General features: G+C 46.1%; 1 protein-coding gene across 1 annotated transcript in view; it reads left to right on the plus strand.

Annotated features, from left to right (window-relative positions):
* The first annotated feature begins 2,384 nt into the window (after nucleotides 1-2,384).
* FAM20C (FAM20C golgi associated secretory pathway kinase) overlaps nucleotides 2,385-19,386 on the plus strand; it is a 98,927-nt gene continuing 81,925 nt past the window's right edge. Inside the window, exon 1 of the mRNA XM_083474333.1 lies at nucleotides 2,385-4,543. Within this exon, the coding sequence (XP_083330459.1) occupies nucleotides 3,741-4,543 (803 nt within the window). The 5' untranslated portion in view covers nucleotides 2,385-3,740. The remainder of the gene's footprint in view (nucleotides 4,544-19,386) is intronic.

Genomic DNA, 19,386 nt, shown 5'->3' on the forward strand with positions numbered 1-19,386 from the left:
GAAATAGTTATATTCCTCCCCACCCCCACCCCCACCCCCCAACTGAGTTCTGCTCATCAAAAGCATATCAAACCTTCATCGGAAGGGATGAGGGTGCAGAGGCGTCTATATAAATGCAATGTATATATTATTGTCTCGGTAATCCCCGTAACAAATTAAAGTAGGCAATTTATGTTAGCCGCACATTGCAGAGGGAGACCAACCCAGTGTGTCGAAAGCTAAACTGACATTTCAACCAAGGACCTGCAGGCATTAAACCACTATGCTACAATTAATTGATATTGTTATAATTTGGCTATTACTGGGGGAATATTGGAAAACCAATAAGAACTTATTAGTTATTCTGCAACGTTATCTTCATTTATTGCATGGTTGGAGAACCTAAGCCTTGGGGCTTAATTGCAGCCCTCCAAGCCTCTCTATCTGGTTCTTGGGGCTTTCTCTTGGCCACACCCTCTTTCCCCAAGCCACACCCCTCCCTGGCCTTGCATCACAGCCTCCTTGAGGGTTTTTGCCTGGCTGTTATGTGCCCTGGACTCTCATAGAGGTTCTTGCTTGCCTGGATGGATGATAGACAGAAGAGGGTGAATGTGCAAAGTCTGGACTGCACTTCCCATTGCCCCTGAGCATTGGACATGCTTGCTGGAGCAGATGACATACCCCCCAACATTTCTCTGATGAAAATAGGGACATCCTATTCTATTATTGGGACGTGGGTGGCGCTGTGGGTTAAACCACAGAGCCTAGGACTTGCCGATCAGAAGGTCGGCGGTTCGAATCCCCGCGACAGGGTGAGCTCCCGTTGCTCGGTCCCTGCTCCTGCCAACATAGCAGTTCGAAAAGAATGTCAAAGTGCAAGTAGATAAATAGATACCACTCTGGCGGGAAGGTAAATGGTGTTTCTGTGCGCTGCTCTGGTTCGCCAGAAGCGGCTTAGTCATGCTGGCCACATGACCCGGAAGCTGTATGCCGGCTCCCTCGGCCAATAAAGCGAGATGAGCGCCGAAACCCCAGAGTCGGCCATGACTGGACCTAATGGTCAGGGGTCCCTTTACCTTTACAGTGGTACCTCGGGTTACATATGCTTCAGGTTACATATGCTATAGGTTACAGACTCTGCTAACCCAGAAATAGTGCTTCAGGTTAAGAACTTTGCTTCAGGATGAGAACAGAAATTGTGCTCCGGTGGTGCGGCGGCAGCGAGAGGCCCCATTAGCTAAAGTGGTGCTTCAGGTAAAGAACAGTTTCAGGTTAAATACGGAGCTCTGGAACGAATTAAATACTTAACCCGAGGTACCACTGCATTCTATTATTATTATTATTATTATTATTATTATTATTATTATTATTATACTATTTATACCCCACCCATCTGAATGGGTTGCTGCAGGCACTCCAACATATATAAAAACACAATAAAACATTAAACATCAAAAAGCTTCCTTATACTGGGCTTCCTTTAGGCGGCTCGAGGGTAGGATAACTCCGTACCCTCCAACATTCCTCCGATGAAAATAGGGATGTCCTAAGGAAAAGCGGGGTGTTCTGGGATCAAATCAGAAACTGGGAATGCTTCTGTAAATCTGGGGATGCCATTGGGAAACAGGGACACTTGGAGGGTCTGGGATGGGAATCAGGGTCCAACAACATCAGGAGTGCACCACGTTGGCTATTCCTGACCCAACAGTCAGTTTCACTCCAGCGGCTTTTGGATTCGTCTTGCAGTCATCGCATACAGAAACCGCAATAAAATCTGGCCTGGTGTGCCTACTTAACCCTGGAGAGCTGCTCTGGGAGCAATTACGTGTGCATTTATGGATTGATTATTTTTGCATTAAACACGCGCGCACACACACACCCTGTGTGCATCTCTCATCCCTCTGTAAAAAACAAAACCCAAACCAAAATAATGACCTTGCAAAAGGAGCCAGATGCACTTCTCCTTTGCGTCTCATTTGCGAAATGTGCTCTGTGTAATGCAGACGATGACAACAGCAAAAAAAAATATTAAAATAATAATTCAAGTCCCTCTGATCCGACGCAGCCAGACTGCCCTCATACTTTGCAATCATAGATTTTCTTCCTTTCCCCTCTCTCTCTCTCTTTCTCCCCTGCTACCAGGCCTTCCCCTCCTCAAACCTTTGAGAAAAAGACGCCCTCTTTTTGCCCTAGTTGGATCTGCAGTAAAAATGAGAGAGATACTGGGGGGAAAGGAGAGAGAGACAGCTTTTGGGCTGAGGTTTTCCTGTTACTATCACTGTAGCATTTATTTAGCCAATCTCTTAACTATGACGTCTGGGTGGATGGCTTGCTCATAATATTTTAACACACCCACCGAAGGCCGGCGCTGCCTCCTCCTCACTCGGCCAGCCAATCCGCTGCATTCAGTGTGGCTCCGAGGGGGGAATCGCGCTGCACCTGCCAAACGCTCCCCCCGAGCGCGCTCTCTCTCCCTCCTCCTCCCCCTTTTCCTTTTTTGCCTTTTCACATTTATTTACCCCCTTCCTCTTCTTCCCCACGAAAAGCAGATCCGCACAGCCCAGCGCGGATACAACCCCAGCTGCTGCCTTGCTCCAAGAAGGACTGCTATTGAATGTGATGCTTCTATAGATCTTTTATCCCCCCCCCTTCTAATTCGCCACCCCCCCCCCGCACCACCCTATTTAAATTCTCTATTTTGGGTCAACTGGGAGGTTACTATTTCTTTATCTCTCCCCCTTCCTCTTTGGAGCAAATGACAGTATTGCATTTTTCTTATATATAGTGCGGGTTTTCTTTTTTCTCCTGCACTGATTTATTTTTTAAGAGAAAACCTCTGTCCTTTCAAACACCCCCCCCCCCTCCTCTCGCTACCCAATTCCTGGATGAGCCGATCGCTCTCGCCCAAGCGCTGGAAGGAAGCTCCGGAAAGAAACATGTTAAAGAAAAAAACCAGCGTCCAGCCAATGTTTTGAAACAGTCGCGCAGAGAGGGAGAGAGCGAGAGAGCGAAGAGAAAACGGCCAGAGGAGAGAGAGGGAGAGAAGGCAGGAAGATTTTCGCCTCCTGCCTTTTTCCAGCAGCAGCCTCGCTCGTTTTGCAGAGAACCGGGTAGGAAAAGCTCGAACAGAGGACCAGAAAAATAATGGGCTGATTCCTTCTCCACCATCACCCCCTCTCTTATGGTCCTTTTCTGAAATCTCGTCATCCACCCCCCTCCTTTTACCTTTTTAATTTAATTCTTTTTAAATGCTGCTGATTTCTTTGCCTTTATTTCCCTTGGCTTCTTTCTCCCTCCCTTTCCCCCCCAAAGGCAAAAAGAGGCCGATGTTGTGTGCATTCGGGGAGGTCACGTCCAACATCCGACTCTCTCTTTATTTTTTGCATCTGTTTTGACCCCTTCCTGCATTTAACCCGTCCGATCGTGGGGTGCTCCGAGGACTTTAAAAAAAAAAAAAAAGATTTAATTTGCAACTCTACAGATCGCGATGCTGCTGCTTCCGTCGCCGGCTGCTCCTCGGTTTTAAAAAGACTTGCCTGGTGCGGGGGTAAAGAAAAACCGATTCATTTATTTCTGGAAATGACTGGCTGGACCGGACCGGGAAGTCCCGACGCTTTTGCGTTTCTTTTTCTGTGAAAAAGCCCACTCAACTCCAGCCAGCCTTTCTTCCCACCTGGCTGGGGTCCCTTCATATATTTATTTCCAAATTAACCCCCAATATATATATATTTATTTATTTCCTCCTCCTTTCCAACCGAGCCATGAAGATGATTTTGGTGCGCAAATTCCGGATCCTTATCCTGATGGTGTTCCTCATCGCCTGCACCATGCATATCATGATCGACCTGCTGCCCAAGCTGGAGAAGCGGGCGGCGGGCGGCGACGGAGCCGGAGACGGCAGAGGAGGCGCTGGCGGAGCCGGAGGAGGCAGCGCCAACGCGGGCTGCTCTTGCTCGCACGCCGCGGCCGCCGCTGCAGCCAGCCGAGCCGGGGAGAAGGAAGGCGCGCGGGGCTGGGCGCCGGCTCCGGAGCTACCCGAGCAACAGCAGCAGCAAGCGGCTGCAGCAGCGCCGGCGGAGAGGGCCGGCGCCTCGGAGGCTGCCGCTGCAGCCCCGGGCTGGCCTAGCAAGCACACGCTGCGGATCCTGCAGGACTTCAGCAGCGACCCCAGCTCCAACGTGAGCTCGCACTCGCTGGAGAAAGGCGCCTCGGAGCGGGCCGAAGCCTTCAAGCGCGCGCAGCAGGAGAAGCAGCAGCCAAAGGGGCCGGATCTGACCCAGAAAGCGCTCATCCAAGATGGGGAGCTGCGCCACGGCCAGCCGAGCAAGAGGAGGCAGCAGCAGCAGCAGCAGCAGCCGGGGAACCGCCTGGGAGGCCACCGGCCTCGCCAGCAGCCGGGCTACGAGGACGAGGACGAGGAAGGCGCGTATTTCTCCAAGCTGGCGGCTCTCTTCGAGCACCCGCTGTACAAGCTGCCCGTCCCGCCGCTGGGAGACCAGGACGTCCTGTTCAGCGTCAACAGCGACATCCGATTCAACCCCAAAGCGGCGGAGAATCAGGAATGGTGAGTTGGGGGATTGCTGGGGTGGGGGGGGAGAGGCTTTGGAAAACGCCCCGCCGTCGAAAATAGAGGAGTGTGTGGGGGGGTGTACGGTAGGAGTGAAACTAGGCTTTCTTTCACCCGGGGCAAAAAACCAGGTTGGTACACTCTCCGTGCGCATTTGCGCGCACGCACACACAGGCTGGGAGTCTCAATAGCGCCCCTTTGGAGGCTTCACCCGGGGCAAAAAAACCACCCCGGCTAGCTTCCCCACTGAATTGGGGTTGGGGGATGGGGAGGAGAGAAGTGGCTTTGGCTTTAGGTAACGCCCCACCGCGCCGTCCAAAATAGAGGAGGGGGGGGTGTCTAAGGGAGCGTTGCCTGAAGCGGCCCTTTCGGATTCTCGGCTTAGGAGCAATCCTTAAAGAGCCTTGTCCTAATTGATTCTCTGCGCCCCCCACCCCTTCCGCACCGGCGTCTTTCTTTGCCCGTTCAGATTCTTGCATTGAGCGATTCTCTGCCCCCCCCCCCAATTAAATAGAGTGGGGAGTCTTTGCCCCTTCTGGTTCTCTGCCGAAGAACAGGCAGCGTTGCTTGATTCTCTTCTGTCCCCTAAAATTACAACAGGGAAGGAGTCAGCTGGTGCTGTTGCTCCTTCTCCACCCTCAGAGTTTAATATCTCCCCCTTCCCTGCCTGAAGACTGGAAGAGAAGCTTGCATGGGCTGACAAGCCCCCCCCCCCATATACTTCAGTAGCAGCAGCATAGAGGGAAGGGGGCAGAAAGTATTAGCTGATGTTGGCGGTACCACCTTGCTGGTTCTTGCCTTCCCTTCTTGAAGAGAGGGAAAAGAGAATCTTACATTGACAGGCTGCCCACCCACCCTGTAAATAAAACAGGGAATGGGGCTTTCTAAGAGCATTGATGTTGCCCCCTAGGACTCCTCAGCTCCTTCCAAAAATTACCAGCTCCTTCCTTAACAAAAATGGATACGAGCCTCCTCTTGACTTTTACTGCTCTCCCCACCCCCAGCCCAAGAATACAGTGCAGAAGTCGTAGTAGCAGTGATAACATTTCAGAAATCTTCCTCCCTTATGAAAAAAAATTGGACAAGTCTTGCATTGGCTACCACCAGCCCCCCTTAATATATTTTTTTAAAGGCCTCACACACCCTACAAAAATATAAGAGACAGCTGAGTTCTGTAACAGCATCAGCTGATGCCACCCCTTCTGATTTTCTCCTCCCTTCAAACCTAAAATATATAGGTAAGATTCTTGCAGTAGTTAATACCCCCCCCATAAGAGTCTTATAGTGATTGACACTCCCTTCTTAAACTAGATAAGATGTCCTGAGATAGCAATGGCTGGTCTCTCTCTCTCTCTCTTCTGCTCCTAGTTTTGCAGTTATTGATGCCAAGGCTAACATTAACAAATACAAATATTTTACTGACTGTCACCCTTCCAAAAAACAAACAAACCAGAGTGCATTCTATGATGCTGCTTTCTCAGTAAGTTGTTCCTGTGGAAGATATTTCTCTTCTCCAGCTGTTGTAAAAATGGAGAAGTCTTGGTTGACCTCCCCTCCCCCCAAATAAATAACACTGAGATAATGTTTCTAAGAGAGCACTGTGTGTTGTGAAAGGTAGCTTTGGTTTATGTTAAACCCCTTCTTTGATTCCCACCCACCCCGCCTCCACTGTGGAAATAGATAAGGATCTCAGGGGCAAAATGGCAATGTTTTCCTTTAAAGATAGCACCCGGAGATGTCTTGCCCACCCAACCAAAAACTGAAGAGGCAGAATTGCCATGTCTTCTTCTCACTCTCAATGATTCTCCCACTGGTACTGCCCCCCCCACCCTTCAAACAACAGATAATGGGTAGTGGGTCTTTCAAAAATAACACAAACTAATGTCTTTTAAAATACCACTTTGAACTTCCTGATTAGTCCTCAGTGTCTCTCTGCCTATGTGCAATCAGAATTGTTACCCTTCTCCCCAAAAAGGAAGGTGAGATACAGTGTTATTTAGGAATCCTGTCACTGAGAAGAAGGTTGTTAGATTGTTTCATCTGAGCTGAAATGGGTTTGCAGAGTTAATCTACCCAAAAGACAAATAACTAGGAATCAGAAGAAGGATATTCATGGTCTTTCCACCTGTCAGTGATCCCCCAGCCCATGTTTACCCCTTGTTAGGTAGAGAAAATAGAATTTGGAGGATTTTATTTCAGTGGAGGTGCCAGATTTAATTCACCACAGCAAGAGGAACTGGATAGATGTTACGACTTCCACCACAGCCAGCCTTCCCTTCCCAGGAACCTTTCTTAAAAAACAACAAGGAGTTGTGTGAATGGAGCCTGCTAATCTCATCCACCATAGATGTGATGGTGAAATAGGAAGTATGTCCAATCCCATCTCGGTTCTCCACTGCCTTTGTCAGTGTATAATCTACTCACCTCCAACCCTTTGCTGGAACTGCTGAATGAATTGCTTACTTTTAATTATATAGGATGTGTCTCTAGCTTAAACGGCTGTTTTACCTGGAAATAAGCCCCACCAACCATAGTGGGATTTACTTCTGAGTAGACATGTACAGGATTGTGCTAGTAGTAGGTTCTTGAAGAGAACCAGGTATGTTAGAAAAAAGGTGTGTCTTTCTCTCTCCCCCCCCTCCCTATCTTTTCAGGCTTCTGTCTTCCCACTTTCTCTTTTTTTTAAAAAAAAACAACCCCAGGGATGAAGATCTTAGTATATTGTCCAATAATTTGAACTGCTGAGGGAACTCCTGCAGATTTAAGCCCAGACACACCCTGGCAGGATGCAGAGAATTTGAGATAACCATGCTGACATCCTCGCCCACTGCCACTACTACCACTTCCAGTGTTCGAAACTCCCATTGTTCTAGGCACATTTTGCAACAGGGAATTTCATTAGCGTGAGCCGTTTCTGAGCCCTGGGTGCAGTATTGCGCCTAAGATTTCAGATTAAAACTGCAGAGTGGAAGGAAAGGAGGACCTTTTTTCTGCCTCCCTACTTCCAGCTACTCTCTGAAGATTGGAGAAGAGACCCTCTTGAAGCATATTAGTGAGGTGGGCAGGGGAAGGACTAGAACATGTGAAAAATGAGCATAATATTTTAGCTGCAGTTCATTCATATTTCAGCTCTGTATTCTTATAAAAAAGAGTGCCTAGACATTCCGTAGTTGTGCCCATAACCTAGGTTTAAGATGCTATTCAGCTCCTAGCTTTCATATCTGTTTCTAACACTGACCACTACTATACTAGATCCCATTTTCCAGATATTTGGTGACACCACTAGATATTGTTCCCACAGGAAGCAGTGATGGCCACCGATTTGGGTGGCTTTCAAAGAGGATTATTCGAGTCAGTGGAGGGGAAGGCTATTGATGGCTACTGGCCAAGACTGTTATACTCTGCCACCACAGTCAGAGACATTAATGCTTCTGAATACCAGTTGTTGGAAACCATCGGAGTAGGGAAAGTGCTCTTGAACTCTGGTCCCACTTGTGAGTTTTCCACAGACATGTAGGTGGCCACTTTGAGAACAGGATGTGGACTAAATGGGCCGTTGGTCTGATCCAGCAGAGTTCATATGCTCTTACCTTTCACACTCTGGTCATTTGCTGATTGATCCTGTAGTCCAGGCATGTCCAAAGTCCATTTTGGGGGCCTAATCTGGCCCACTGGTCGGTTTAATCTGTCCCCTGTGGCAGTTTATTTACTGGGGTAAAATCCCCAAAAATCTTCAATCCTAAAAAAGGTCAACAACTTTGGTCAGCCCTCATGGCCCTCCACTTCATCAAATCTGGCCCTCTTTGAAAAAGGTTTGGACACTACTGCTGTATTCCTATACTCACTAAGAGTGAGCCCCTTTGGATAGACATGTGTAGGGCTGCACTGCTAACTTCCAAAGCTGAAAGAATTGCAGGTGGTCTAAACACTGTTTGCAAAAACTCTTCCCACCCCTTAGGAGTTGTTGTCATAAAGATAAAAGGAAGTGCAAATCCCCTCAATGTTGAATTCTAGGGTCCATCTCTGAATAAGAGTATTAGGAGCTGGATCAGGCCAAAGTCGCATCCTGTTCTCACTGTGGCCAGCCAGAAACCTATGGGTAGCCTGAGAGCGAGAGCTGAGTGAAAGAATACTCTTCCCGCCCCCTTTGTGATTTCTAGAGGCTGGTATTCAGACATCCATTTGATGCTTTGCTTACTGCATTTATAACCCACTTGTTCCTTCAAGGAGCTCAACGTGATGCCTTTAGATCTCCACCTCCCCGTTTCTTCCTCACTACAACCCTCTGAGGTAGGTTAGGCTGAGAGTGAGTGACGGGCCCAAGCTCACCCAGTGAGCTTCATAGCCGAGTGGAGATTCGAACCTTGGTCTCATATGCTAGTCGGACACTCTAACCACAATACCACACAGGCTCTCTTTTTTATTGTCCCTGAAAGAGTCAGAGATCCTACTGGGTAAGGTGCAAGTTTCCATTCTCTCTCCCGACAAAAGTAATTTGTCCATTTACACTCCACCCAACAAAGACACCCTTTTTGTATATGCAAATGTCATGTGCTAAATTGTAGCCCCAAAGACATAGATATATAACAAAAGGTGTGAGCTGTCTCCTTCCTCCTTTTGTGGCCTCATTCAGGATTGTCCCTTCCCTGCTGTTAAACAATGCATTCATAAAAAATGAATACGGGTGGATAATATTTTTATTGTACAGGTAGGTAGCCGTGTTAGTCTGCCGTAGTCAAAAGTAAATAAAAAAATTCCTTCCAGTAGCACCTTAGAGACCAACTATGTTTGTTATTGGTATGAGCTTTCGTGTGCATGCACAGATACGCTGAAACAGAAGTCACCAGACCCTTATATATAGTGAGAGGGTGGGGAGGGGTATTACTCAGAAGGGTGGTGGGAATGGGAGATTGGCTGATAGGTGTGGTAAACCTGTTGACGATTGTTAGTTGGTCTTACGGGAAAAAGCAAGGGGTGAGATGGCTAAAAACAGCTTTATCATGTATAATGAGATAAGAATCCAGTGTCTCTATTCAGACCAGGTCTCTCCATGGTTTTAAGTTTGGTAATGAGTTGCAATTCAGCAACTTCTCTTTCCAGTCTATTTCTGAAATTCTTTTGTAATAAGACAGCTACAGATTTACCACACCTATCAGCCAATCTCCCATTCCCATCACCCTTCTGAGTAATACCCCTCCCCACCCTCTCACTATATATAAGGGTCTGGTGACTTCTGTTTCAGCGTATCTGAAGAGGTGTGCGTGCACACAAAAGCTCATACCAATAACAAACTTAGTTGGTCTTTAAGGTGCTACTGGAAGGAATTTTTTAAATTTTCTTTTTATATTGCTAGAGGCAATTGCTGGGTCCTTTTTTCTGATTGAACTAGTCCCCCTTTCCCTCAATACAGAGGGATGACTTCTTGGATATACAAGGCCAGGTAGGCAGGCTCTTTTCTTAACTCCTCTCTGGACTCCTGCTCTCCTCATATTGTCCCTTAAAATGGCAGGGCCTTTGATACATGCATCTGTTACATATCTTTCCCATCTGTCCTCCAATGAGCTCAAGGTGGTGTCATATACATTTCTTATTTCACTGCATGTCCCTGTTCTTGTAGGTGCATTATATATTGAGGCAGCTTGCTTATTTATCTCCTCTCCCCCTCCACATTGGATGCAAAGTCCCAAGGATGCCACCTTCACCCTTTTACAGCAGCTTTCCTCAGCCTGGTGCCCACTAGACGAGGCTCCCAACCAGTGCCGGATTTATATATAAGCTAAGGGACGTGGGTGGCGCTGTGGGCTAAACCACAGAGCCTAGGACTTGCCAATCAGAAGGTTGGCGGTTCAAATCCCCGTGACAGGGTGAGCTCCTGTTGCTCGGCCCCTGCTCCTGCCAACCTAGCAGTTCGAAAGCACGTCAAAGTGCAAGTAGATCAATAGGTAACGCTCCGGTGGGAAGGTAAATGGCGTTTCCGTGTGCTTCTCTGGTTCGCCAGAAGCAGCTTAGTCATGCTGGCCACATGACCCGGAAGCTGTACGCCGGCTCCCTCGGCCTATAAAGTGAGATGTGCGCCGCAACCCCAGAGTCAGCCACAACTGGACCTAATGGTCAGGGGGCCCTTTACCTTTACTTTAAACAAGCTATAGTTTAGGGCCCCACTCTCTTTGGGGACCCCCAAAAAATTTAAAGGAAAAAAACCTGAATGTACATTTCCCAAATATAAGAGAAAAAACAAATAAAATACAATCTACATACAGCAACAGTGTTTTGTGTTGTGTAGGCTCCTATGATGTAAGTCATGGACCCCGCCTGCTAGCCTGCTCCCTAAAATATCACTGGTTTGCTCATTTCTATATATAGGGTGCCTACATTCTGCATGGACTGGTTGCATGGCAACATGTTCAAATGGCTTTAGATACCTATTAGGTCCATAAAGTACCATGTAGCATATATTCAACACGAAAAACAGTGACAATTTGTTGTCGACAAAGGACAGCTGGACATATGAAGGGCCCCATTACCTCCAGTAGCTTAGGGCCTCATCAAACCCAAATCCAGCCCTGCCCCTAACCCTCTTTCATCCCCAGATCAGCTGTACAGCAACTGCTTTGCATGCAGAAACCCCCCAGATCCAGTCTCTGGCATCTCCAGGTAGGATTAGGAATGTCCCCCCTCTGAAATTCTGGAGAGCCGGGCTGGTCATTGGATAAGTGGACCCGATGGTCTGTATAAGGTAGTGTCAATAGGTGAAGTGTTGCAGCTGAGAAGGCCTTTAAAGATGCAAGCCTAAACATGTCTACTTAGATCCAGCTGATTTCAAGAAGGCATACCCGCAAGTGCATACAGCCTGAGATGATGGCCAGATGGGAGGATTTTGCCCTGTGTGGCTTTGCCCATCGTAATTCTTTGTGGTTGGTATGTGTGTTGAAACTGCAATGGATATTCCCCACGCCCATCCCTTTGCTGTGCAACTCGTAAAAACCATCGTTGCCCTCTCATCTGGACCCTAATTATTTATTTCCATCATTTATATCCTGCACCTTCTTCAACATAGATGTTTGTTTGTTGTTGTTCCCAGGCTGGTCTACAGGGGGGGAAAGTACCATTGAAAATAAACGATTTAATAGGATAACAAGGTTTATTACCTGTTGGAACCCTTTTAGTACACAGAGTGAGTAGCACTTAAACTAGTGAATCTTGGTTAGAGAGTAGATTTTGTTCATTGCAGTCACACACATACACATAAATGCCTGCACGTAAAAAGTAAAATAAAGTTGTTTATTGTAGGCAATAAATAACTTGGACAGAAAAGGTGTCTAGTTTTAGAGGTTGGGTGGCCATCTGTCTTGGCTGTTTTAGTTGAGATTCCTACATTGCAGGGGGTTGACTTGACGACCCCTAGGGTTCCTTCCAACTCTAGAATTCCTTGAACTAGACAAGAACAAGGCAACCATGCTTACTCCCTTGTTCTCTCAGGGAGGGGGAGAGACAGAGAGAGGGGGGGAAGGAGGAGGAGGAGGAAAACAGGGTGCTACCTGAGAATATCATTCTAATATCAGTGACAGATAGGTAGTCGTGTTGGTCTGCCATAGTCAAAATAAAAAAATTCCTTCCAGTAGCACCTTAAAGACCAACTAAGTTAGTTCTTGGTATGAGCTTTCGCGTGCATGCACACTTCTTCAGATACACTGAAACAGAAGTTGCCAGATCCTTCTATATAGTGAGAAGGTGGGGAGGGGTATTACTCAGAAGGGTAATACCTTCTCACTATATAGAAGGATCTGGCAACTTCTGTTTCAGTGTATCTGAAGAAGTGTGCATGCACACGAAAGATCATACCAAGAACTAACTAAGTTGGTCTTTAAGGTGCTACTGGAAGGAATTTTTTTTATTCTAATATCAAAGAGAGAGGGATTAAAAGTACAGGGATAGTCTGGGACCGTGGTCCCCAACTTTTGTTTGTTTTAACCCCATGCAAAACCCCTCTTCTGCAAGCTGGGTTGCACCCAAATGCCCGGCATAATATAACAGAAAGCCTACAAAAAAACCCTAATGCAGCAAATTAAAAACAAACCTAAAGCAGCAACAGCCAATTTAAGCAGATGGTAAAATCAAACGGCTCTGAGTTTCGGAACGCTTACATTAGCAGTTCTTCAAAGCCTGGGAAAACAGGAATGTTTTTTGCCTGGCGCCTAAATGATAGTAATGAGGTCTCTAGGCAGACTCCCTCAGGAAGGGCAGGATGAAGGCGCTGAACCCTCTTCTTCTCCCTTTTCCTCTCATCACACATGAAAAGGGATCTAGGGATCCTCCAGTTGGACCAGGAGGGCCATGCTCTACCTCTACTGGCTTCTGAATTCCAGCTTCTGGGAATTGCAAATAGGGAGAGAACGATATGGGACTCAGATTCCGCCTGCTGGCTTCCTAGGGGTTGGACATTGTGGAAACAGACTGCTGGATGGGATGCGCCTTGGCATGATCCAGCAGAGTTCTTCTTCTATTTTCATGTTCCTCATAAGGCCTATTGCTAGTGAAGGCTGCAATCTGAATACCATTTATCTCTGGGAGCATTGAATCTGGTAGGACGTACTTGTGAGTACTCACGGGTAGGACTGTAACCAGTTCAGCCTGAAAGCTCAGAACTGGATGAAAGACACCTTTAAGAAATAAATAAAAATCATTATCCTGTTATAATAATTTTAAGTTCGTGTGTGTGTGTGTGTGTGTGTGTGTGTGTGTGTGTGTTCATAACTGTATATATAAACCACATGTCTGAAACCCCACAGATTAGGTCCTGAACAAATTGACCTCAAATATTTCTCTGCAAGGTCAAGGTGGGAAACCTCCCCATTGCCTCTTTCCTCACAAATCCTGTCTTAAGGGCACATTCAAGATATGAACAGGGTGTGACCTGTGACCTAGATTCAGGAATTAAGTAGTTATAATAACAAAAGAGTGGCCAAGACCCAGATAATGCAATCAGGTAACTTGCCAGACAGGAGATAAACAACGCACTCAGATTTCTGTTGTAGACCGCCTTTTCTGTGATATAGGAATGATGTATCTGGGTGGTGGTCTTGGGCTCCACCCCTTCTGTGATGTATGTATGATGTTTCTGGGGGTGGTCTTAGACTCTAGGGTGGGCAATTTAAAATGTCCATACAGTATAAGGGCTTGCATGCATGGCTCTGGGTCCTCCTCCTCTCTCCTGTGTGTGGGGTAGCACCCTGTTGTAACAGTTTAATAAAGATCAGGCTTACTAGCTGCTTTGCTTCTCAATATTCTCTGGTTGGTCTCTGTTATTTTCTCGTACTAATACATAACCTACAAAAGGACTCTATATGGGCTCTTGGGTACCCCATAAGGGAAAAGGATCAGGTTTTTTTTTACTTATGTCATCCCAAAAGTGCGCCACTGAAGAATTAGCTCAGAGTCAATTTTGGCAGGGATATCAAATCAACTTCTCCCCTGGTGGAGAACTCTTTCTTCAAGGCATCCTTACCAAGGCATCCTTCCTAATGCAAAAAGTGGGGGTGTCAGCATGGTCAAGGGGAACTCCAATATTTTCCATATCATCATCATCAACAACAAAACCCTTTAGGGGGTATGCGTGTCTACATATAGGCACCAAACCTGGGTATTATGGAACCCAAGTTCTTCCAGGTGGAGAAGCTGTGATTTAAGATGAGACCTCAGGAACCATGAGGAACTTTTGTATACTTAGTCGTTTTAGTAAAAGGATCAACCTGGGTGGTGTTGGGTGAGTTATTCATTGTGAGACAAGTCAGGAGTTGCACATGTTGTTTTTATATTGCAAAAACCAATGGAGATTGATTGTATATATATTTCTTTTCAAAGCAATCTCATGTTAAGGGCATATATTCAGGGGTGGCTTGGATTTGGACCAATATGGCAAAGGTGTGTGTGTGTGTGTGAGAGAGAGAGAGAGAGAGAGAGAGGGAGAGAGAGAGAGAGAGACAGACAGACAGACAGACAGACAGACACCCTGAGACCAACAGCTCAATGAAGGCTAATCAAGCTTAGTGGCTACAGAATGCTGACTGGCTGTTATAGGAAGGGATTGGAATAGAACGCAATGGAGTAGCCTGGAAATGGACCACAGGTAGCTGGCTGGCCAACATCCTGAACAGTAACATTTTTTTTTTACAAGTCCACTTGTATTCCTTATATTCAGTCAAATATCTTTTAACATTGGGGGGCTCCAGCTTCTATAGATCATAGCGATCACATCTTCTTTTAGCAAGTTTTCTATCACAGTTCTGGGGTATGTGTGTGTGTGTGTGTTTCCAATATATTGTACAGAAAATGTGCTGGTTTAGTTATGCGAGAGAATTCCTGTCACACTTTTCCATCTAGAGCACCTGCAATTCAGCTTACTTTTTAAAGGTTATGACATTGTTGCTTCTAAGCTTTGAAATGCTGTCATTCGGGGAACTGTTTGATTTGCTCAGCAGTTGAGAAAGGGCTTACGACTGTGCCAAGAGGGACCGAAACAAGATAACATTATAAGTTATTTACCTGCACTTTTAAATCCAAACACAGAGTTGATGTGTGTGTATTTGTGTGTTAACTGACAGTATGCAAGGTGCTTTTTATCATTAAACTTAATTCCCTGTTTTTATTTTTTTAAAAAATATTTATTCTTTATGCCTGTACTTGGGCTGCCACCACACACCGGGGAGTAAGTCCCACTGAGTTCAATGGCATTGACTTCTTAGAAGACAGTCATTGCTTTGTGTTGCCTATGGATTTGCAAAATTTGAAACCCTGTAAGTAAAGGCAACAATTTACTGGCGATTGCTCCTGCCTGAACCTAATAGGAATAAACAGGAGGTGCTGCTATGAATGGAGAAATTCCCTTTTGACTTTGCATCTATCTGAAATACCCATCTCACTCTCGCTCTGCCGTGTAGTAAGAACAAACAATAAAGTAGCACAATTGCCTTCCAAAACCTTCTGACCAGATAGCCTGTCTCCCTGCATACGTGTATCGGTAATCTGAGACTGCGTCACAGGGCAGAACAAGGTTCTTGCACCTCAGGCAGGGGTGGGGAACTGTAGCAGCCCGAGGGCCACATTTCTGCCTGAGCAACCTTTCAGGGGCCACATGCCAGGGGTGGGTGGGGTCAGAGGCAAAAGTGGGCGGAGCAACTACTGTTATTTCTATCTTTGTGTTGTAGGCTAATTTCTACATACACACACCCCTCTCTATTCTATCCAGGCAAGCATGAAGCATTTTCAGAGTGCAAGGACAAATTCCAGCCAGGCAAAAACACTTGAGGCTGCAAAACAAGGCTGGTGAGAGGTGTGGTTTGCGAAGTGTGTGACCTGGGGGGAGTCATGTGAGTCAGGGAGGAAGGGCCAAAGGATTGCATTTGGCCCATGGGTTTCATGAATTGTGGCTTAGCTGAATTAAGTGGGCAAGCTCTTACACAACTTGGCATGAACCATATAATATTGTTTGAGGAACAAGGACAGTTATGTTGCAGGTTTCTTAATGGGCTGAGAAACACCCTTCCCCCCAAATGTTAATGTTAGTTTTCTCTTGAAATGTAGGTGGTTTTTTCCTAGACAGTTTACAGTATTTTACTCTCGTTTTGTAACACTTTTAACCTTTTGTTGTTTGTAATTGAAAATGAAAATAATGGCTTATTAAAGGATCTGAAATTGGGTTGCTTATTCAGATCCAGGGGCAGAGCAGAGGCATCCACTTACTGCACAGAACAATTCTGTCTCCACTGAACAAGTGCTTTCTGGCTCTGGTTTTGCCATGCAAACCTGATCTGAAAGCACAAGACACAAAATGTTTTCTGGAGCCCAAAATCTCCCCCAAAATACACCGGAAATCTCATGAAAGTACTAAAAACACCTCCAAAACATTGCTGTTTGTTTGTTTTGAGAGTGGACGAAAGTTAAGCAGACATTTATCGTAATTATTATGGATCTGCCCAGCACCCTCAATGCGCATTGTGCTTTGCACCATACAAGAGGCTAGGTTCCTGCCCTGTTGAGCTTACAATTTAAAATTGGAGATGTGAGGGAAATGGCAGCAGGAGCTAAACAGAGGAAGACCAATGAATTTGCTCTGGTCACTAGCTGCAAGTTCTGCTGCCAAGATGCTACTTGCTACCAAGTGTTTTACACTTTCCGTGTTACTCTTTCGTTGTCTTGATGGCATATTTAGTCAGTTTCAAAATTTGCCCATAAGCTGCCTTGGAGAGCCTTTGGCAAGGCGGAAGCAGGGTGGGAGCTTTCCCAGGGAATAAAATGAAATGTCGAAACCCCACATGCCAGATCCTCTCCCCCTCCTGAAAGCTAACAAAGTTAAACACACATATAAAGTGGGAAAAGGGATGTGAGAGCTGTCCTGTAGAATATTAACTCCTCTTGCAAACAGGAGAATCAGCATCAAAGGTCACAAAGAAAAACCATTTGCAAGTATGGATTGCTTAATGGGGATTTCCCCCCTCTATCCCTGAGAGTTTTGAGTTATCTTCATGTCCTAAATGGCAGCTTGATAACTCTGCAGTCTTCAGCTATTGCTTCATACTGTTATGGAAAAATCTAGGTGTGAGGCTGCTCAGTCACCCAGCTCGTCGGGCAGAGCCCGTGGGTCCCTGAAGAATAAAGGAAGGGGTCCAGCCACCAACCGGAGCAAATAGCTGTAGACCAAAGTTTATTGTGCAACAGGTTCAAAGAGGAATTTTGAATCCCGAGGATGGGGTGACAATGACTTTTGAAACTTTCCCACCATATCCCAGAATACAGTTTGTACAGCATCATTGATACATCATTGATACATCACTGACATGTTGCAAAAAGGGGAGGGGTAGACAGGGGTTGGGACGCAGGTGGTGCTGTGGGTTAAACCACAGAGCCTAGGACTTGCCAATCAGAAGGTTGGTGGTTTGATCAGAAGGTCGGCGGTTCGAATCCCCATGACGGGGTGAGCTTCCGTTGCTTGGTCCCTGCTCCTGCCAACCTAGCAGTTCAAAAGCACATCCAAGTGCAAGTAGATAAATAGGTACCACTCCGGCAGGAAGGTAAACGGCGTTTCCGTGCGCTGCTCTGGTTTGCCAGAAGCTGCTCCCTCGGCCAATAAAGCGAGATGAGCGCCGCAACCCCAGAGTCAGTCACGACTGGACCTAATAGTCAGGGGTCCCTTTACCTTTTTAGACAGGGGTTACACTAGTTTAACCTTGGCAAACATGTCAGGGCAAGACCCAGGTATAAGATTACCATAGGCAAACAGCTCTGAAGTCCCACCACCCAAAGTACAATAGAAACTCCCTTTGCATGTCAGGACCCCTTGGCAAGTCTGGTGATGGGATTAGGCTTTCCTTGGCCAACAATCAGCTCAGCAATTGTCACCTCTGGGCACTTCCTGGAGTCCCTATTTTTCAAGGGCAAAATAGTGTTGGAATGGAGGAAACTGGCAAAGGAATTGATTTTATATGATTGTTAAAGCTAGGTGACTTCCCTGAGCTGCCAAGTCGAAAGGATACATTGAAGCATAATATTTGTAACATTTAACAACTTTAAAGATGTGGCTGCCGCCCTCCGTAATTTCCATAACAATACTGAAAAGGCGTTTTTGAATTTCCTCTGTGGATGCCACACTTGCCAACATGAGCAGGTGATTCTTAACCCAGCCGCTCCCCCCTTCCCAATGTACTGACACAGCTCTGTTGCATTGTGGTATGTTATACCTGCTCTGGCAGACAACCAAGATGGATGGTTTTTGTAACTTCACATCCCTCTTTTTTAAAAAAGTCTTCCTTCCTTGGGATCAATTCATATTGGAATGAAATAGGTCAGGCATGTCCAACGTCCGTTTTGGGGGCCTAATCCAGCCCCTGTGGCTGTTTATTTCCTGGGGTAAAATCCTAAAAAAAGAAAAAAGCTCAACAACTTCAATCCTAAAAAAAGCTCAACAACGTTGGTTGGCCCTCACGCATGTTCACTTCATCAAATCTGGCCCTCTTTGAAAAAAATTTGGACACCCCTGAGATAGGTAAATCAGTTTTTTTGGGGGGGGCATGTCATGAGGGGTGGAGAGAGAACATCTCCTGAAGACCAAACCATTCTTCTTGGGATGGGGTGTGTGATAGGAATTTTGAAGTCTTAGATATATGTTAAATGTTCATACGTGTACCAACCAAGCACGTACATAGATCAGCACAGGAAGACCAACCTGGAACCATTTTGATTCCCAAACTGTCCCAAACTGACCGAATGTTTTCTCTGCAAGGTCAAAGGAAAATGGAAAGGCCTCCCTGTTGTCTTTTCCTTCACAAATCCTGTCTTAAGGGTATGTCTGTGTTTGAATAGGGTGTGAGCCTGTGACATGGCCCCCGAACTAAGTATTTATCATTACAAAAAGACTGGTCAGGCTCCCCAGGCAATCCAATCAAGTAACCTGCCAGACAGGAGATAAACAAAGACAGGAGAAAAACAACATTCAAATTTCTGTTTTAGACCACCTTTTCTGTGATGTAGGTATGATGTATCTGGGGAGTGGTCTTAGGTTACACCCCTTCTGTGATGTAGGTATGATGTTTCTGGGGGTGGTCTTGATCTACAGGGTGGTGTGATAGGAATTTTATGGTCTTAGATATATGGTAATGTTCATAACTGCACATACATAGATCAACACAGGAAGACCAACCTGGAACCATTTTGATTCCTAAACTGACCGAATCCTTTCTCTGCAAGGTTAAACTGGAAAAGCCTCCCCATTGTCTCTTTCCTCACAAATCCTATCTCAAGGATATGTCTGTTTGAATAAGGTGTGAGCCTGTGACCTGGCCCAGGAA

The sequence above is a fragment of the Podarcis liolepis genome, assembly GCF_965112155.1.
Source record: "Podarcis liolepis genome assembly, chromosome: 14".
Classification (NCBI taxonomy): Eukaryota; Metazoa; Chordata; class Lepidosauria; order Squamata; family Lacertidae; genus Podarcis; species Podarcis liolepis.